At 46.4% G+C, this 21,441-nt stretch overlaps 1 protein-coding gene across 2 annotated transcripts; it reads right to left on the bottom strand.

The window, feature by feature from the left end:
* Positions 1-9,285: 9,285 nt before the first annotated feature.
* CCNK (cyclin K) lies at positions 9,286-20,179 on the bottom strand. Of its 2 annotated transcripts, none has more exons than XM_018566247.1 (11): positions 20,074-20,179; positions 18,092-18,316; positions 16,598-16,679; positions 16,367-16,498; positions 15,432-15,543; positions 15,290-15,347; positions 14,998-15,167; positions 13,164-13,405; positions 12,239-12,272; positions 11,531-11,602; positions 9,286-10,047 (listed from the first exon to the last, which is right to left on the bottom strand). In XM_018566247.1, exons 2-11 carry the CDS (start codon positions 18,286-18,288, stop codon positions 9,431-9,433), a joined length of 1,716 nt encoding a protein of 571 aa, XP_018421749.1. In that variant the 5' UTR covers positions 18,289-18,316; positions 20,074-20,179; the 3' UTR covers positions 9,286-9,430. The 2 variants fall into 2 exon arrangements, with proteins under 2 accessions (XP_018421749.1, XP_018421750.1); XM_018566248.1 differs by having other exon boundaries at positions 15,438-15,543.
* Positions 20,180-21,441: the final 1,262 nt, after the last annotated feature.

Genomic DNA, 21,441 nt, shown 5'->3' with positions numbered 1-21,441 from the left:
GATTCTGCGTATGAAGGATGCACATATACTACGAGCAGGAGAATGATGAGCACGCAGTACTTCATTTTTGCTGTGTAAGGAAATATTAATCAATAATACACGCACACAAACAATACCAATACTGATCAACAATAAAGTTCTCGTGTGCGGTCTAAGGTGGCCGTCAGTAGGAGAGACACACAACACTTGTATATAAAGTAAAGATATTGTATACCGAGATATAAATACAGACACAACTGATGAATGACAAAACTACATAAAAATACCAAAAACAAAAATATAATTGAGGCCAAATCTTTTTTTGACAGACAATGTACAGATATAGCTACACAACACAATACCAAGCCTGACTGCTCTTCAAATTCCATCCATCCCTCTCTCGTTTTCCTGCCCCTTCCATTATCTACGAGCCAAAATATACATCCCATTGATGGAGACCAGTGATTTGTGCTTAGTGTGGAGGGTATGACGGGGGGCAGTATAAGGAGAGGAGTGTGCAGGGTATGACAGGGGGCAGTATGTACAGGAGAGGAGTGTGGAGGGTATGATAGGGGGCAGTATGTATAGGAGAGGAGTGTGGGGGGCATGACAGGAGGCAGTAAGTACAAGAGAGGAGTGTGGAGGGTATGATAGGGGGCAGTATGTATAGGAGAGGAGTGTGGGGGGCATGACAGGAGGCAGTAAGTACAAGAGAGGAGTGTGGAGGGTATGATAGGGGGCAGTATGTATAGGAGAGGAGTGTGGGGGGCATGACAGGAGGCAGTAAGTACAAGAGAGGAGTGTGGAGGGTATGATAGGGGGCAGTATGTATAGGAGAGGAGTGTGGGGGGCATGACAGGAGGCAGTAAGTACAAGAGAGGAGTGTGGAGGGTATGATAGGGGGCAGTATGTATAGGAGAGGAGTGTGGGGGGCATGACAGGAGGCAGTAAGTACAAGAGAGGAGTGTGGAGGGTATGATAGGGGGCAGTATGTATAGGAGAGGAGTGTGGGGGGCATGACAGGAGGCAGTAAGTACAAGAGAGGAGTGTGGAGGGTATGATAGGGGGCAGTATGTATAGGAGAGGAGTGTGGGGGGCATGACAGGAGGCAGTAAGTACAAGAGAGGAGTGTGGAGGGTATGATAGGGGGCAGTATGTATAGGAGAGGAGTGTGGGGGGCATGACAGGAGGCAGTAAGTACAAGAGAGGAGTGTGGAGGGTATGATAGGGGGCAGTATGTATAGGAGAGGAGTGTGGGGGGCATGACAGGAGGCAGTAAGTACAAGAGAGGAGTGTGGAGGGTATGATAGGGGGCAGTATGTATAGGAGAGGAGTGTGGGGGGCATGACAGGAGGCAGTAAGTACAAGAGAGGAGTGTGGAGGGTATGATAGGGGGCAGTATGTATAGGAGAGGAGTGTGGGGGGCATGACAGGAGGCAGTAAGTACAAGAGAGGAGTGTGGAGGGTATGATAGGGGGCAGTATGTATAGGAGAGGAGTGTGGGGGGCATGACAGGAGGCAGTAAGTACAAGAGAGGAGTGTGGAGGGTATGATAGGGGGCAGTATGTATAGGAGAGGAGTGTGGGGGGCATGACAGGAGGCAGTAAGTACAAGAGAGGAGTGTGGAGGGTATGATAGGGGGCAGTATGTATAGGAGAGGAGTGTGGGGGGCATGACAGGAGGCAGTAAGTACAAGAGAGGAGTGTGGAGGGTATGATAGGGGGCAGTATGTATAGGAGAGGAGTGTGGGGGGCATGACAGGAGGCAGTAAGTACAAGAGAGGAGTGTGGAGGGTATGATAGGGGGCAGTATGTATAGGAGAGGAGTGTGGGGGGCATGACAGGAGGCAGTAAGTACAAGAGAGGAGTGTGGAGGGTATGATAGGGGGCAGTATGTATAGGAGAGGAGTGTGGGGGGCATGACAGGAGGCAGTAAGTACAAGAGAGGAGTGTGGAGGGTATGATAGGGGGCAGTATGTATAGGAGAGGAGTGTGGGGGGCATGACAGGAGGCAGTAAGTACAAGAGAGGAGTGTGGAGGGTATGATAGGGGGCAGTATGTATAGGAGAGGAGTGTGGGGGGCATGACAGGAGGCAGTAAGTACAAGAGAGGAGTGTGGAGGGTATGATAGGGGGCAGTATGTATAGGAGAGGAGTGTGGGGGGCATGACAGGAGGCAGTAAGTACAAGAGAGGAGTGTGGAGGGTATGATAGGGGGCAGTATGTATAGGAGAGGAGTGTGGGGGGCATGACAGGAGGCAGTAAGTACAAGAGAGGAGTGTGGAGGGTATGATAGGGGGCAGTATGTATAGGAGAGGAGTGTGGGGGGCATGACAGGAGGCAGTAAGTACAAGAGAGGAGTGTGGAGGGTATGATAGGGGGCAGTATGTATAGGAGAGGAGTGTGGGGGGCATGACAGGAGGCAGTAAGTACAAGAGAGGAGTGTGGAGGGTATGATAGGGGGCAGTATGTACAGGAGAGGAGTGTGGGAGGGTATGCCAGGGGGCAGTAAGTACAAGTGAGGAGTGTGGGGGGGTATGATGGTGGGCAGTATGTACAGGAGAGGAGTGTGGAGAGTATAACAGAGGGCAGTAAGTACAAGTGAGGAGTGTGGGAGGTATGACAGGGGGCAGTAAGTACAAGTGAGGAGTGTGGAGAGTATAACAGGGGGCAGTATGTACAGGAGAGGAGTGTGGGGGGTATGGCAGTGGGGAGTATGTACAGGAGAGGAGTGGGGAGGGTATGACAGGGGGCAGTATGTACAGGAGAGGAGTGTGGAGGGTATGACAGGGGGCAGTATGTACAGGAGAGGAGTGTGGATGATAGGACAGGGGGGCAGTATGATAAGATTCATGAATTAGACATACATGCATGGAAATATAACACTTCCCTGATTCAATCCATAGTAACAATCCAGTTCAGTTACACACAAAGTTAATAGACTTCTAGTAAATGTTTCACTGTAAATGATACCACAGCACCACCTTGTGGTCAATTTGCAGACTGCTCATGTACATACGGTATTAAATAAATCCTGTTGCCGGGCCATTTTTTTCAACATAAATCTTCCCGTAAGACTAAGTGCATTTAGCATTTTTAGGTGCATTATTTTTTTTTTTTATCAGATAATTTTTATTAAGTTTTTCTTTAACCAAACAACATAGGAAAATGTATGTGCGTTATTTAACTGAAAAAGTCTCCCTTTGTAGACATCCGAAACCCTGAGACTGCCGCTGGCTGCTTGGATATGATGTCAGCAACTCCAGCAGACTTAGAGCTGTCACTCAAGTGACACTATCAGGGTTATTCACTAAAAGGTGAAGAGTTTGGAGAAGGAAAGAGAAGTGAACAATCTAGGCCAAAATAGCGGAATCGGAAACATTCTCCAATTCAGCTATGTTGTCTTAGATTGTTCACTTCTCCGGCCTTCTCCAAACTCTTCACCCTTTTGCGAATAACCCTGTTAAATATTCCTGTTCGCTCCTCCCCCAATTACTTTACTAAATGTTATGTAGGAAGGTGAAGGGCTAAAGAGAAGCTGGGCCAGCAAAAACATGAATTAAACATTTCCAGAAGAGAGGGTGGTGACGTGGAGGGAGGAGGCTGTGCTGAGGAACCATCTAGTACATTTTATTTTAGCCAGTTCATAGGCACAATGCACGTGAATACAAAATAGTTTATGGAAAAGGAAACAGCAAAATACTTGACTTTTCTGTACTTTTTTATAAGCTAGTGACAGGGACTCTTTAAACATCATTCTTACAGATACAGATGGTAATAAGTATAAGGTGTTCTTTAAAACATGTTCAGAATAAATAAACCTATAAAGTCAGATAGGAAATTGTCATTTTGTATAAAAAGGAAACCTGTACAGAGAGATCTATAGAAGCTGCCATTGCTGACCTCCAAATAAAAATGCTAGGTGCCTGGCTCTCTCCAATACTTCTGAACTACAGACTTGAAACAAGCGTTTAGCCAACAAAGTCAGAACTCCTGACTGACTTGTTCTAGAAATATTGAAGCCTATTGGATCCTCATGGGAGACAGGCAAGTACCATTTTCAGGAAAGGGCAGCTGCTATATTTCTTACAGTAAAACTTTCCTTTAAATTGTCCTAAAAGAAATAGGAAGGCTACCCTTAGTAACTTCTCAGAAAGGCCAGTTGCTTGGCTGTCATGTCAAACCAATAGCTTCAGGACCCATAACCAGTCTGCTGAACAGTCATTCACTGGCTGCACGCTTATTTCAGGTCAGTGACAATATATTAAAGGGTTGCACCGAGTTGCACCAAGTACAAGTACAGATACTTTTGAGCTCCAAGACTAGACTAGAAAAAAAACTCTAAAGTTAGGAGGCCGCTGTCATTTGTAAGGAGCACACGGAGCTCCCGGGATTGTACATCTGTTTTAATGTATGATTTTGTTTTTAGAAATATATATATGAGATGTACCGATACCATTTTGCAAGTACAAGTACTGATACTTCCCCAAGTACTCACAAGCGCCGATACATTTGTGTTTATTGTCATGTGACAGTTTTTCTAGGACAATACAGACTCATGATTTCAGGACAGTGGTGGAGTGCCAGAGCCCGGTCCCAGCTGCAACCGCTCCAACCCTGGTAGTTCTCATGAAAATCCTAAGTATCGGTGCAGCCCTAGTGTGAGAGGATCAGCAGGACATCAACTGGGATTTTCAGAAGGATGTCTGCAATGGCAAGTTTGAATTTTGTAACTGGACATGGCCTAGCACCCCCACATCTTGTCCCCATCTGAACACCAGGTAGGTCCTTTTTGTTGTCTATGACCCCCATTGGTTGGATCTTGCCCTCTTCCCAGCTTGGTCATGGCTTCCACCACCCAGCAGCTAATACATCTTCTTCTGCGGAAGGTTTCAGTAGGGCAGTACGTTGATTTTAGGAGCCATGACACAAGGGTCAGCCATTTGGGCCTGGACATAAAGGCAACCCTGAATTTTACAGTGAGCTCCTATATCGCTTTAACTGTGACATTTCTCCAACACTCCTTGTATCCATTACACTAGTCCTATTCCTCTCATTACTCTTTACACCCAAACTACCCCCCTCACAGTGTTCAGGTTAGGTTTTACCCTACCCCAACACTTACCCCGGGCCTAAAAAAATACCCCCAATACCTGATTGAGCTCGGAAACAGGACTGCAGCACCAATCCTGATGGCTAAGCTTTAGCAACTGCCATTCAACTGTCCAGTGGGAGTGCCTGTACTGGCCACTAGTGCAATTTTATTGGCCACTGGGATAGCAGTTGGCAAGGCCTTAGCAAGGGGCCATACTGTCCACACAGACTGGGTCTATGAAGGTATGTCATTACATAAAAGGAGCATTTGAAGCAGGACAGCCCCCATTTCCCCAATTGGAACACAATAGGGATAGATGCAGGGGTGTATCTACCGCAAGGCAAACTATGCATTTGCCTATGGTGGCACTTTCCAGGGGGGAGCCGGCAAAAAATGCTGCCCCAAACCAATGAGGCAGACAGGGCCGGACTTGTCTTTGGGTATACTGGGCACTTGCCCGGTGGGCCGAGGCTGGGCAGCACAGAATCAGGCAGCAGAGGCTGCCTAATGAAGCAGACTAGGCGGCCGCAAGGCCCTAAGAGCAGCTGCCTAATTAGAGAACTGCCCGGTGGAGGGGAGGGCCTAGTGAGATGTGGTCCAGCTGGCTTTGTACAGGAGGCGGTGGAGAAGCAGCAGGTGGCTCGGGGCTGGCCATAGCATGTGATCTGATGGTGGGATGTCCCAGAAGCAGGCTGGGGCCTGCAATGGATCCTGTTGGTATTGATGGCACTTTGAGCTGCAGGTAAGAAGAGCAGCACATGCATGCAGGTAACGGACTATACACAGCTCTCCTGAGACCCCGTGTGCGCTGTACCCAGTGACTAACAGGTTGTGTAAAATGTCCTAAACAGGATGGGGGTGGGGCAAATTTAGATTAAAGGGGGTGCCCGAGTTTAGTCTTGCCTAGGGCAGCACACAACCAAAGTACACCACTGCCTAGATGTCTGAGGACAAGTACAGAAAGTGTCACTTGCAGCAGACCCGTGGCTGTAAAAACCTAACGAGGGTGAGAGTAAATATTCCCACCAGAGGCATTAATAAAGACCTGGCGGATTTTGTGTGACGCTTCAATCCCACGCGGTGCAGCAGCTTCCACCCAATAAAGAAACCAGCCTTTACTTCAGTGTTTTTATTCACTTGGATGTCATGGACAGTGACAGCTTCACTTTACCCGGCTGTTACATTTAGACTTTCTTTTTACATTAAAAAAAATATTTACAAACATTTGTAAAAGCATCAAAATCTGTCAATCAAAAAAGGAGAAAAAAACCCCCCACAAAAATACAAAAACAGGAGTCAAAACACAAAGAAACCATTTCCGTCTTTGTTTCGGAAAAAGCCAACGCGAAAAGAACGATTTGCGGCCAATGTGGCACTTCTGAAGGTTTTGCAGTAATCGCGCTGGGATTTTACTGTATGGAAAGGAAACGGCGCAAACTACAGAAGAATAATATATAGTGTATCTTCTCAGCCAGGCACATAGCGACATCATGAAACATTCAACATTTCAAACACAACTTGGCAATTAAAGTCATATTTTTTTTTTTTTTAGTTTGGAATAGAGTGAGGAAAGGCTAGAGCAGGGGGTAACCAAACTCGGGCCCTCTAGCTGTGGTAAAACTACCAATCCCATGAGGCATTGTAAGATTCTCACAGCCACGACACCCAGAGACAGATGCATCATGGGATGTTTCAGCACAGCTGGGAGGGCCAGAGTTTGGTTGGCCCCGGGCTGGAGACTCCTGGCAGAGTGTGCTGTAATAGTTTTCCATTCCTCTTAAAGCCTATAGAGCGGATCACTCTCAGCAGACCAGCTGCAGAAGCCAAGCAAGAGCTGGTCCTCATCCCAAGCTGTCAACACATCCAGTGAAAAACATCCAACGCTTGGAAAACTTTATTATTCCAGTACGAACCTCAGGATGCCCTGCCTGGTACTACCAGGTGACGCGTTTCACCCACTACTGGGCTTAATCTTTCTCTTCCATTAATAGAGAACTATGGGGTAAGTGTTTTTCCCCATAGTTCTCTTTAGGGTCACAGGGAGGACATATACTAACTTCCTCCTGTGATCCAAAACTCAGTATATAGCGAGCTATTGCCCGCTATATACTGAGATGACCGCAGCCGGGACGGATCCCGACAATACTGTAGGGATCCACCCAGCTGGCTGATTGACACTGGGCTCTACCTATCTAGAGGGAGAGCCAGTCAGCGCTGGAGGATCAGAGAGGGGAGAATACTTGCGGGGAGTGGTGACTATCGGGAAGTGAGCGAGCGACGGTATGTGTTCTCTCACTTCCCGATCAATAGAGCCAATGTGTGACCGTTTCATTGTCACAGGTCGGCTTGAATTATGGGGATGAGTATTTCTCACTCGCCCCATAATTCTCATTTAAGCCCAGTAGTGGGTGAAACGTCTCAAATTAAGAAATCCCAGGCCGGTTTCTTTGACATTTGTCCTGGAATAATAAAGTTTTACAAAACAGTTTGTGGTTTTATTGTAGTCTGGGAGACCTGCCGTCAATTCTGCCCCCTAAAAACACGAGACGAGTTCTAATCCTTTAAAAAAAAAACAACAAAAGTGATTCTAATGCATTTCCCCATTGTATCCAAACTGGAAGAAAAAAAAGTATCGTCTGGTATTCCACTTTTCTGCAAGGCTCCACTGATTGCTGATCAATGCCTGGGTAGCAGGTAGTAACGGTGGCTTTTTATGGCCATTTAAGTAGAAGACATTTAAAAAAAAAAAAAGTTCTGGAGAGGGTAAGGGAGGTGTATAACCCATCAGCTATTTTTGTCCAACTGGTGAGATTTTCCATCACTTCCTGTCCCGATAGACAAAACAGGGAGGGAAAATCTCTGGTGATCAACAGGGTCACCAGAACGATTTCCCATCTATTCCTGTCCTGATCACAACCCAAAATTTTGGATTTTCTTTCCTTTAACGATAATGGGCACCAGGACAAAACATGGAAAAACACACCAATAAGACCACGACAGGGGTTCTAATCTCCCTCCACTCTATCCAAAACAAAACTTTTGCCTTCAGTTGCTCTGTAAGAGTGCCTTGTGTGGGCCGATGTATCCGAGACCCAACACTTCTGGGAACTGGGACTAAATGACACGCAAGTCAAACATGAATGAACATTGTGTGTTTAACCTGTGGGATGTTATCTGGCTCTACGTTTCATCCTCTCATTCGTCTTTTGCCCTGGACGCTGTGCTAGCTGAACGCCTGTGGTTGCCGGTATCCTCATTTGGTGAATGGCCCCGAAACAAAGACTGTTTAAGTGCACATAAGTGTGTTCCATGCTTCGAGCACTACCTGCTCTCTAGATTTGCTGCAGTCCCAACCGTACACACTGCAGTATGAAGGGCATGGGTCTAGGAGTCTACAGGCTTTTTCGTATTACTACATCAGGGCAATGGATTATGTAAAACTATTTTTCCTTCCCTTGCAGGAACTAAGAAAGGTAATTTCCCCCTTCCCAAAGCAGTATAACAAAGGTGTCATCCCCTTGCTGGTAGTTACTGCTAAATTTTAAAGAAGCTATTTCCCCATTTAGAGTCCCCAAACACGTAACCCACCGTGGCAGGGAACCACAAAGTGCAGATATAGCTACACTCAGTCACTATGTGCCTCCAAGCTCAACATTTTCATCAGTACGGGTGATTGACAGTTCAAGTCCTGCCCCCTTTCATTTGCAGATCAGCGGCTACCCCTTAGTGAATTCTGAATTCTCAGAAGCATTTGAAACTGATATAATTAACACCAGCTTAAAGCACATTGACACAGCTCATCTAGGAACAAATTTCTGACGGCACCAATCCAATGTTTTCTAGACAGCACAAGCCTTCATTGACTGGCACCTGAAGTTACTCTTTAAAAGGGGATGACTGGGGAAAAAGGGAATGTAAACACTACACTCACCTGCTCTACCCTCACTATATAGCAGAATGGAAGGAACATCCATTCTCATAAGGACACTAAGCGATACTGAGCAAGTTTGAAGGGTCATAGCCTCAAGGGGGCTGCTTCTCAGTTTCGTACGTACCTAGTTTGCACTCCTGTAGGCAGCATAACCCTAGACTGCCTGATATCAAGCCATGTCTGTCAATGAACAATAGAGAAAAAGAGGGCAATGGTTATATAAACAGTAAACCTGATCTGCTCCAGTCCCACTGATCAGCACTTAGTGGAGCTTCCATTTAAGGGAAACCATTGTACTTGTTGGGCTGTGCAGTTTAAAACAATCTACATATTATAAAACAAGCACGTCTGCATTTATTTGGGCTTTTAAACGGTTTAGAGCAATACTTATTTTGAGAGTTCAGGTTCATACCGCAGAAGCTCCATGCTATCTCATCCAGGCTGCCCGGCCTAAACCTGCAACAGGTGGCATTCCTGGTGGTGGAATAGGAGGAGGGACTGGAGGCTGGCCTCCTGGTGGTACAGCAGGAGGAGGATAGGACGTCGGTGGCAAGCCAATTCCTGGTGGTGGGTGATTTGGAACGGTGTGAGTTGGGGGCAGTCTAGGAGGTGGAAAGTTGGGGTTGTAAGTAGGGGGTGGGGGATAGCCTGGAGCCGGAGGAGGAATGTTAGGAGGTGGGAATGTAGATGGGGGTGGGGGTACAGTTGGCGGAGGATTAGGTGGATAAACATGGGGGTGATATGGTAGATGAGAAGGCGGGACGTAGGCAGGGGGCAAAGTTCCATATGTTTGTGCTTCTGTCTTCATCATAGACTGGAGGCTCTGGTACCCTTCGCCAGACATGTAGGAGCTGGTTGTAGACATGCCAGTAATGTAACTAGCAGGTGGTGGAGGCGGTCGGTGTGGTAGAGGAGGTGGCTGATGGACAGCGGTAGGAAGAGCAGGCGGAGGAATTGGGAGTTTTGCTAAATCGGTGGTTTCTGAAACACTGGTGGGCTCTCCCTCTACTGCTACAATTCCAGGCGCCAGAGGAGGTTTTCGCTCTAGATGCACAAAAAAAAGAAAAAGAAATCGTTTCACAATCTGCAAGACTGAAATGTCCCCAACCGACTGACCATACAAAAAAAAAAAAATGCAGAGGAGAGACCTGCACTTTGATTTCACTGCTTTCTATGGCTCGCACTCAAGTTGACAGGTTTTTTTTTAAATTCTTGTACATTAAGTTTTGCTTCATGTGTGTAAGTAATTTACTAGATTCAAAATGCAGATTTAAGACCTTTTACTCAAAAAACATGGTGTGGGGGGCATTGATCAAGCAAATCAGTGATACAGTTTGTCAGGCCTCTTCTTCAGAAAAGTATCTGTGGCAAGGTTTATAGACCTGTGCGTCTATTTCTGGGCAGCCGAGTGTAACAGTTTGCAAAATTTAAAGACCGATTTATTACTAAAGATGCTCTAAAAAGTCACACAATTAAAAGGAGAACTATTGGGAGACTAAAATGTACACTTCCCAATAGTCTGAGCCGGCGTGGGACAATGCAGCTGTCACATGCAGGCTCTATATCTCGAGAACTGAGCGATCAGAAACCAGCATGTGACACCGTAGATGTCCTTGCAAATGGTTACACTTGGCTGCCCAGAAATACAGCCACATAGGTCTATATATCTTGCCACAGAGACAGTTCTGAAGGAGAAGCAGCAGAGTAAAAACTGACCCTGACCACTTTTTAAAAGAGAACTATATAGACAAAGCTCATGGCTCCTCCCTGCAAAGAGCGGAGACGGTCAGTCACTAGTCTCCGCAGGGATTCCCCTCTCACTGTTCCTCCAGTGTTCATTGGAAGGGCAGAGAAGGAAAGGAAGTGGGCACAGCTGGCTCTAGAGAGGCAGAGCCAGCTGTCAATCAGGCGGCGGTGTGGATCCTGACGATATAGCATGTAGCCCACTATATACGGAGTTTGGAAACTAAAGAAAACTATAGCCAAAAATAGGTTTGGCCATAGCTCTCTTCTAAGAAGTGGGCAGGGTCACGTTTTATCCGGTCACAATGCTACTGAGCTGAATTTAAGACTCATGCTGTGACCTTACAATAAATCTGTCTCACAGGCCCTGTTTAGAATTGATTTTGCCATGTGACAGAATTAATAATTGCACCATCTAGTGTTATAGCATAGCAACTGTGTAATATTTAGTAATATTGCTTTGAAAAACCCTGCTGTGTGACAACTTGATAGTTATGCTGCTGCAGTATTTTGAACTCTTTGGTGTGCTTACTCCATTGCTACATCTATATAGTCTATGAGATAGGACTTACTGCGATTAGAGAGCACATAAAAAGGTTATAAAATGGAGTAATGTGGATAATAATATTGGTCAGGTATGCAAACCGTATGACAATTAACAGCTGTATGGGTGCCCGAGACCCGCACTTTCTCCTGGCTGTAGGGTGGCTTTGAAGCCAATGGCCACAAAAAAAGGTCTGAAAACAGGAAGAGCCCATAAATATTAGTATAGAAATGTTCTCACCTGATGGGGTATGGACAGGCGGTAATGGTGGGTGAGAAGTCTCAATTTTAGGCATTTTACTTAATGGTTGCTCTGCAAAGAGATAAAAGACATGGAGTTAATGGAAAAAAGATTATAATAATTGTGATACAACAAATTACTGAGACAACATTTTTTTTTATTACAGAGACATTTCTCTTTCATATCGCGCCAGAGGAAGAATCAATATGGTGTGTTAGCTAGAGAAGAATCTCTAGCTTTCATTTTTGTTCTAATATATGAAGCAATTCTGGCTATGGTGGGTTTGTAAAAGCCAAATTATTCTTTTGTTCATTTTTGCACAAGGCGGGAAACAACTAAAACCTTTATATGTTTTGTATTGCCATGTCCCTGTTGGGGAGATTTGCCACCATTTCCTGCAGGAAGTGATGGCAAAGCACATGAACACAGGCAGCAATAAAAACTTGATCAGGGGTAGTTCTAGCTTTTCCCCATTTTGCTAATAAACATGCTTTTACTGCCATCTGTGAGAAAAAGCTTCCTCACTTCCTGTGCTGGGGGTACAACAGAAAAAGAAAATATCCCCAAAGGAAATGGAGTAAATAAATAGGCTTTAACCTGTCCCACTCCTTTCAAAGCTTTCAAAACAGTGTTGACTGGGGCTCTACATTAATAATGAGAATGTACCGTGGAACAAACACTAAAGATTAGATATGAATCGATACATACCCTGCGTTTTTCCCTCTTCTTTGGGTGACGAAGGCTGAAAAAAACAATAATACATAGATATTAAAATGGTTTCAGAGCTTTGAAGTGAAAGATTGGTTGGGCTTTAATCTGATAAATGTGATCAAGAAACAAGAAGTGTGCAAGGTCTTATAGTTTATCTTGTTTAGAAAGGAACCAGTCTGAGCAGAAACGCCTGTACACTGCCAGCATGCTGCAGAGAAGGGCCTTTCGCTTTGGAAGCAGTGGTCTCTCTGCATAATGCCGATGCTTCTCGCAAAGTCTGAACTAGAGTTCTCCAATCAACAGGGAGCATGAGTTTTGCTGAATGCAGGGTTTATGGTTTGACTCAGCAGGGAGTATGTCAGACCTCTGCAGAGAGACCACCGATTCACCACAGAGAGCAATTGTTCTTCTCCACAGCATGTTGGCAGGGAGGTAAGCTTAGCTACTCAGGAAAAATTAAATAGTTGCAGCGAGTACGGCAAAACAATGAACAGAACTGGCCATCCTATGTTGACCAAACTCCTGAGCACCACCTGGCATGCCTGAGCACCACATGAGGCACGTGAATAGTTTTCTACATCTGGTGCCCCATGTCCTCTCATTAAAGATGGGTGCCTCTTCCGACAGGTGGGATGTCTATTATGTACTGCAGGAAAGCCCAATGTGGTCTCCATCTCTATCAATATTCTCATAATGAGCAACCCCTACTGGTACAAAGAGGCTAATGAGCAAGACATTGCTCCAGCAACATGAAGGTCCAATCAGGTTGCCGCTAGTTACCGGATTCCCCTTTTTATTTAATTTATTAAAGAAGAGAAACAACATAGTTACTTTAAACAACCTTTTACCCTCCTATACTGTACTTGAAAGAAATGGCGATATGCTAAGGACAATGCAGACAGCTTCTGTACAAGAGACATACCAGAGGCCTCTTGGTCTGTTTTGGTGGGCTGGACTGTGGAGAGGGTTTCTTAGCTGGTTGTCCAGCCGATTGTTGTTGCAGCGGGTCCTTCGTCTGAGCTGCTTGGGTGTCGGAGTTCTGTGACAGCAGAGGCTGTACAGCGGCAATCTGTGCTTGTACTTGGGGCGAAGGCTGCTGGGAGGCATGGTGTGGCATCTGCTGTTTTCCTTGAGAGTACAAGTCCAGGATCTGGTGACAGATGTCTGAAAAAACAGTACATTTGATTAAAAAAAATAGCTTTGTTGGTAAATGAAAGCAAATCTCCAGGCTCCACCTATCCCCCCACCCACCTCAAGTGATCACTGGCATTAGAAATAATTGCCGGAGATGGGCAATTTAAATGCTCAAATACATATTCAATTGTTACACGAGCCATTTTGTAATAAACCAATAACAAAATGACCAACTTTAACCCGCTGACATCTATCACTTCATATAACTAGAAAAAAAAGTTGAATATTCCCTTTTGTTAACACTGAAAACAATCGGGAATGTTTTGTACAGTTTGAGTGCAGACCTCCAGTATGCAAATCATTTTACTGCTCATCTGAATTGCAGACAACCAGCAGTATGATCATGTGAATCTAACTATCAGAACCTCCCACTCAGCAGGAAATGAGTCCATAAGCGTCAAGTGAAACAGCAGCTGGTCCTTTCCATGGATGCCTCCCCATTATTTAGGGGCCACCTACCACATTAAAGAACCAATATACAGATTAAGAAAGCAGGATGGTTCAGATGAAGCTCAGAATTTACACGAAAACTTCAGATTTGCACATAACTTCACGTATGTAATTTTAGAACTACTGATCAATGTCACAATTGATCACTCTTTTTTTTGTTATTTTTTTTACTGCTTATGCAGTTCATCAAAACGTCTGTTCGACTGGTGCCAGGTTAGTGACAGGTTTACTTTAAAGTGACCCTGTCACCACTTGTAGTGGACCTTTCATGATTTAGGGGATATTAATCTCAGGAGTTAAATCTTAAAAATACATTCAAGAACCTTTAGGCCTTGTTCACACTGAAACCGTGTGCATTCCAGAGCGGTAGCTGCTGGAACGCACGGCGATCTCCGAGAAACTTCCCCTTGCGTTTTGGGGCGGGAGGGGGTGTGGCGGTGCATTGTATTCAACGGCACCACTTCCACGCTTGCCCACCGTGCGATCGGACGCCTGGCAACACTTTGCCAGTGTTCTGTTCCACTTCAAACGCAAAAAATAGGGCTTGCCCTATATTTTGCGTTTGCAGTGGAACGTTGGCAAAGTTTTGCCACGCGTTGGATCACACTGCGGGCGGGGGGAGTGGAAGCAGTGCCATTGAATACAATGCAGCGCCAATCCCCCTCCCGCCCCAAAACGCAAGGGGAAGTTTCTCAGCGATCGCGGTGCGTTCCAGCAGCTATCGCTCTGGAATGCACACGGTTTCAGTGTGAACAAGCCCCAACCATAAACAACAATGTATCTTATTTGTGTATCACTCGACTGTAGATCCTCAAATCATCTCTGAATTGGTGCTGACACTGTCCTTCCTTCTGGATACACAAATAAGGTCCAGTTCCTGTTAACAGTTCAGATACTTGATGCATTTTTAAGATGTAACTCCTGAGTTCAGTGTCCATTAACTCCTGGCTATATGCTAGGTTGTCCATACAAAACTGAAAAACAGCCGCTTTAACAATAATTACTCAGTGAGGAATAGGTCACTTTAAAGAAGGTTATTATGCGTGTGCTAATCCCAGAATGCATAGCCCTCGGTCTCCCACAAGTACAGTGATGCTAAGTACACAAAATACCTTCAAGAACATCGACTGGCACATCCTGGACAAACTGCTCCCACCACCTCCTGTACATCGGCTTTGACGTCCATTCTTGTATTTCAAATTTGCACAATCTTCCAGCAAGATACATGACTGCTACTGCAATGATTTCCGGCTCCCACTGCAAGGACAGCGTAGTGCAGAGGCTAAAATGGGAAAGAAAAAGAAAAAAAGGGGAGGGGTTTTAAAATGAATGTAAAGGATGTCTGAGGCCATGGTGGTATAAAGGGCAGAATGGGAATATCGAAAACCCTAACATGAGTCCTACCTGTCATTAACAAATGTCCATGCCATCTGCACCAACTTCTGGATTTTGTTCTTGTCTCCTGCAGAAAAGAAAAAAAAATACATCAGTTACACCTTGCATTACATATTGACATGGCCGAATGTGTGGGCTATCATGCAGGTACCTCTACCTTTCAGTTGCTTGGCATACTTCAGAAGAAATTGATAGGGGTGTTCTACTTGTAAGTCAAACTTGATGGTCTGCAGAAGAATCCTTTCCAGAACCATGACTTCTTCCTAGAGACAAAAAGAAAAAAAAAAACACTGTATATAAAAGAGAAGACAAAAAGAAAAAACAGATGAGATACCAAAAGGGGCCGAATATAAAACAAAGTCGGTCATATATGGTTGAACAGTTGCAACGACGTTGGTTGCCAGGTATGGAGGACCATTGCAATAAAATAGATGGCAACAACAAGCACTTATACTTGACCAGATGGAAAGTCTGTGTGACCAGATGACAAATGTGCTCTATTCTATGGAGAGACAGGAAGGAACATTATTTGTGGCCAGAGTCCTAATATTCCTTTCTTGTCAATGTTTGTTTGAATCTAAGACACATTTTAACAAATTAACACAAGACACATTTTAACAAATTAAAGGATAGGTACAACTAAAGACAAAGTTTCTCCCTTCCCTGACCTAACATACCTTTCCCCTTTACAGATGCATACTTAGCTCTATCCAACAAATGTGGTTCTGCTGTTTATTACATCCAGCACTGCTAATTTTCACTGCCCTGGGCGCATAGGCTTCTCTAGGGCTGCGTCCCAGAGCAGAGACCCGTCCCATACATAATGCCCATGTGCAGCCAGTGCTGAATGTAAACAAAACAGTGGAACTGTGGCCCTCAAGGTAAGTATGCATCTGTGCAGGGGGAGGGTGGGTTAGGTTATGATAAAGGGGGGCAAAAGGGATAAATGATGTTTTAAAGTGCACTTATCCTTCAAAGCCCAAATCCTGGTGTTACAAATAACAGTCCCAGTGTTGTATCTCCTCCCAATATCTCTGCCATTTACAAAGCACAGCCTGTGAGGTCATTACCTTGTGATGTCCTTACCTTTGGATCGTCCCCAAACTGTCCAAACTGCACATCGTTTAACAAGCTGCGAGCGGTCTTTATAATATCTTTACATTTCTTGGGGGTTTCTTCCACCTTACCCGCCAGGAACAGGCAGCAGGCACCGGTTACCTAGAGGACAAATGAGAAAATTAGGACACTGTAGAAAGACAGAAAGATACCGGGCACAAAAACTACAAAACTCTACACAAACACTTTTAACATACTTACATATCTTGCAAATTGTTTAAAAGAATGAAACATATAGAATCGATGAAAATATATAATCCCAGTAGCTAGCGTGTCATAATGTCTGAAGGTCGTGTTAAAGAAAATCAAATCTTTAAAAGTTATTGCGTACCCCTTTATATAAGTGTGTGTGTTATATATATTTTAGTATTCCTTCTTTTTTTTTCTTCTTAAGTCTATGCCCTCGCTCACACCTGACCGTTTTGTAGCGCGTTCTACGCTCGACGAACGCTCTACAAAACGGTCAAAAATATAAATTGCATTGTAGTCAATGGTATCGTTCCCACCTGTCCGTATTTCCGCCCGTCCCTAACGCCCTACAAAACGGCCCACGCCTGAAAAGGTCCAGGTACTACTTTGGGACATTTTGTAGGGCGTTTTCCATTGGGATACAGCCAAGTAGCCTTCGGGGTCGCGCAACTTTTTTACCGCAAATCGCTGTAAAAAAAAACGTGCGACAGACGGGCATATTACAATACGCCTAGGTGTGAATGGGGCCTTAGAGATCACTGCTCATAGCCCAACAAAAACTGTACAAATAAAGTTTTAAACAAAAGGCATACAAATATAAACACACACAACCACTTCTTAGAACATATGAATATACTTTAAAAGCAGTGGTTCTCAACCTGTGTAACTTCAGGACCCACATTTGTCGTTGGTCATTAAGTCGTGACCCAAGTCGCATCGCACTGAAATGCACGTCATTGTGGTACCGTGCGCTCCGGTGCGGGCGATCAAACTGTGGGTGGGGTTTGGGGTGCCATTCAAATGAATAGCAATACCATACACCTCCCACACCAGAATGCGTGGTAGGTGCGATTGTGTGGTAAGGTGCGTTAATGGCAAGGAACACGTGAGGGAGCTGTAAGCAATGCACGTAAGGATGGAGCTCCCTCGTGGCCATACCCCCAGCCCATCCCACCCCAAGCTGACACTCGGCACCGCTAGGGGAGGCTGATGAGCCTAGAAAAGTGGAAGATATACACATCTTTTTATTACAGGTATTTATAGAACACCAACAATTTATGCAGCGCTTTACATCAGTCCCTGCATTTAAGGAGCTTACTATACACACAGAGCCAATTAACCTTCCAGCATGTCTTTGGAGTGTGGGAGGAAACCAGAGCACCCCGAGGAAACCCACACAAGTACAGGGAGAACATGCAAACTCCATGCAGATAGTGACCTGGCCTTGATTCCAGGGACCACCAGTGCTGCAAAGAGTTGGTATACCTGGCACACAATGGGAATACCTGGGTTGCCAAGAACATTTGATTGTGTGTTACATTTGTATATGGCGAGTCTATTTAAAGCTTCAGAGACACAATATATATTTACAAACACACGCCAGTGGTTGCTTGTGAGGAGGAGGACAGAGCGTCACTTTCGGCCGGAGTTGCGCTTCAACCACTGAATTGTGTGTATGTATAGACAATGAGTCTATACATGAGTAACTATAATACAGAAGGATACAGGCCGAGCCGAGTCCCGACATCGAAGATGAACCGAGCTCCCTCCCTTCTGTATCTGGCTTCAGTGGCCGGGTCCAGGCCTTCCTGCTGAGAAGGGGTGTGAGCCAAATCCTTTTTATCCCAATACCAGCAGGGCTTGGCATGGTCCAACGTGCTGGACCCCACAGAGGGGCTGGAATTCTCCTTATTTTCCTTCATCACGGCTACTTCCACTCATGAAAATGATCTGAAAGAAAATGAAGAATGGCAATATTACAACGAGCTTCACGAATGGTCTATTTACCTAAAACTGTTTGAGTTTCCGGGAGATGCCGGAGATTTACATCCTCTAAGTGCAGGTGCAGGCTTTGGTGATCCCGGTGATGCGGGTGCACACAGCGGCTGCCCTGCGGCCTCATTGATTTCAAATCGGATTACATTTGCGCGGCAATCGCTGAAAAAAGGTACATGTGTTTGTTTTTTATTTGCACGGGCAGTATTGCAGGAGAAAGCCGCGCAATCTGTCCGGGGCGACATTAGAAAATAATGGCACTGGCAGCGCAATCGGCGGTGGTGTGCGATTACGTGAACGTGCGGCTATCTGCATGATTGCCGCGCGGTGGCCTGGCCTGACAGTTTCTTATGTCTCTTGGAAGCTCTCCGCTTCATCTCTCAGGCCTAGATGCATCATGGGGCAGTTATGTATGATATGTCCCCCTTCTACTTATTGTGTTCTTAAAGTGTCACTCCAGCCAACAATAAACGCCCCCCCAACAATAGCCACCTCTAACCAATCCTGGCATTACATAATATAAAACCATATTCTGAAGAAAAAAAAAGAAATACTCACCAAGTCCAGGGTCACATGATGTGATGGGCTCTAAGTGTTTTGTAACAGCAAAGTGGGCGGGTCCTTCTTTCAGTTTCTGGGTCATGTCCACACTTCTCATTGGCTGCCCATCAGCGGGATGATGTCACTGTGAAGTGGGAGCGGGCACATGCAGCAACAATGGGCCGCCAGTCTCCATTGCCAGAAGGAGCGCAGACTTAGGCGAGTCAATATCAACCCTTTCATTCCCTTCAGTCTTGCACAGTTGTACCGGCTCCTCTCCTGAAATGGCTTCCTCTGATTTCACTGCACACTGCGAGCTTCTCACAATGTGCATTAGGAGCTACAGCAAGTCAGACGGCATCTAACTTCCTGGCTGGAGGACATCCAGCAACATCCAGCCCTCTCCTTCCCAGCCTGACTGTCACTGAGCCCACCCCTTTCATTCATTGAATTGCAGTTATTTTAATCAAGGAGGCTCAGCATCACATCTGGCTGTCTAGCATGGTCTGCATGCAAATAGATTCTGATATTTGCATAACACGTCCCAAGAGCCAGCCCACTACTTCCATCAGGGCTGAGGGCTCTTGAGAGGAGTGCTGAGGCAAGGTGCTGTGATGTTTTGTACAGCACCCAGCCAGCCATGGTCTGCCTGCATTGCTCAGAGACACACAGAGGCATGATGTCACTGAAATCAGGTATGTCATTAAAAAAAACAACAAAGGTTTGAAAATGAAAGGTGGATGCTGATTGGCTGCCATGGGCAACTTCTCCAGTTGTGATAAATTCCCCCCCATTAAGCTTTGAAGGAAACTTGCCATAACAGAAACAGGAAGTCTACTCCTGGAAATGCCACTGGCCGGGTTTCTACACTCTGTCAGTGGCTGGCATCCTCATATACATGGCTGAATGGACAGGATGACATGTTCCCATTAAACGTCAATGAAGGAGATCATACAATCAGATTGTGAGGTGTGTGTGTGCGGCCTACTGGAGACCCCGGGGACTCTATCAAATTAAGGGCACGTGACAGCCAGTCACATGACCCTCCAGCTCTAACAGAACTACAAGGCCCAGCACACTCATAGGTAACTGTGGTAGTTGCAAGCAAAGCTGGGGGTCCTCGGGCCCGCCCGTCTGTCCCCAGAGGTCTGTGCGTGCCTTCCAGTACTTACCCGCTCTCCTCAGACTCCGGCCAGCCAGAAGCTTCCGCCGGTAATCGGTACACTACAAGCGCAGCGATCCCCGCGCGGCCATCTTGGAAGCGAGCGTGCGAGGTGACGTCGCGACGCCGAGCCACGCCCCCTTAGCCCGTTCCTAAAAGGACACAGTTGCGGCTCGCCCAATAGCCTCCCTGAACGTCACGTTTAGGGGCGCGGACAACGCTGTTTTGCTGCAACCTACCTTGACAGCTGGGGGACGAAGGAGGCGGGGTGTGCAGTTGAGTGACAAGCTGACCGTCCACTGACAGGAAGGGTCTGGTCGGGGCTGGCCCAATAGCTTCTCAGAACGGCTGAGAGGAGCTGGGCGCTGGCGGTAGGAGGTTAGGGTGTGTGTGGGGTTCCTCTCTCCATCCTGCCAGGCGTTGTCGGCTGGTTTTACCCCCGCAGAGGAGCCGCTGGAGGCATTAGAGGGCCGCGGGGGGGAAACGGGAGGTAAGTGCTGAGTCTTTCTCCCGGCCCCCTGCATTCTCCCCACTGGGGACACCTAGGAGCTAGCACTCTGTCCTGTCTGCAGATGACTGGGCTGTCTCCAGGCTGGGGTGCACAGACTGCCCTCCAGAGGTAGAGATGGGGCAGCATGAGGTAGACAGGGCATGGCTGTCAGCTTACATAGTCCTCAGGCTGGGTTGGCAGCTTTGGCCCTGGGATCGGCCATGGGTGTCAAAATGGTTCATCAGAATCTTTCATTGATTGCATGCACATGGGCGTCATGGGGGGTGCTGTGTCTGTGTCACCTGACCCAGAGGTGTGAATGGTGCCCAGTGTGTACACTAATTCTTGGCAATGCTGCCCCTCCTTACACTGGAAGGAACATTGCTAATTTGCTGTTAGAACAGTGGTTGTAAATTCATGGGTCACAGGGAACCTTAATTGTGGCCAGCGGATGCGCTGGAGAGAGAGGGTCAGAGACTGTGGGCGCGCTGGAGAGAGAGGGTCAGAGACTGCGGGCACGCTGGAGAGCGAGGGTCAGAGACTGCGCTGGAGAGCGAGGGTCAGAGACTGCGGGCGCGCTGGAGAGAGAGAGAGAGAGAGAGAGTGCTAACTCCTGTAAGGCAGGAGTGCTAACCACTGAGTTGCTCTGAAGTCGGAGCACTGGCACACCCCCCTGCATTGTTCTTTATTGGTTGAAGAATCCCAGCCTGCTGCATTGAGGCTACGAGAGGTGTGCTAGAGCTCTGACTATGAAGCGGAAGTGTACAGAATAAATGCCCCGGGCTCCTTCTGCCCCATTTGGTACCAGAGTAAAGAAAAATAAGTACTTCTGGGTATGGGGGTACGTGTGCATTAGCATAGCACGCATTCACTTTCCCCATCCCCATG

The sequence above is a fragment of the Nanorana parkeri genome, unplaced genomic scaffold, assembly GCF_000935625.1.
Source record: "Nanorana parkeri isolate BGI_ZX_2015 unplaced genomic scaffold, ASM93562v1 scaffold928, whole genome shotgun sequence".
Taxonomy (NCBI): domain Eukaryota; kingdom Metazoa; phylum Chordata; class Amphibia; order Anura; family Dicroglossidae; genus Nanorana; species Nanorana parkeri.
The sequence above is the reverse complement of the archived record's forward strand: the minus strand, read 5'-3'. Positions and strand labels throughout refer to the sequence as shown.

What these genes read in the sequence shown, in the direction of transcription:
- CCNK (XM_018566247.1), bottom strand. Translation starts at nt 18,288, where the DNA reads ATGAAGGAAAATAAGGAGAATTCCAGCCCCTCTGTGGGGTCCAGCACG. An exon ending in AACAGACCAAGAGGCCTCTG is followed by an intron (nt 12,273 to 13,163) that starts GTATGTCTCTTG and finishes TGTTTTTTTCAG; the next exon opens with CCTTCGTCACCCAAAGAAGA. An exon ending in AGAAGAGGGAAAAACGCAGG is followed by an intron (nt 11,603 to 12,238) that starts GTATGTATCGAT and finishes ATCTCTTTGCAG; the next exon opens with AGCAACCATTAAGTAAAATG.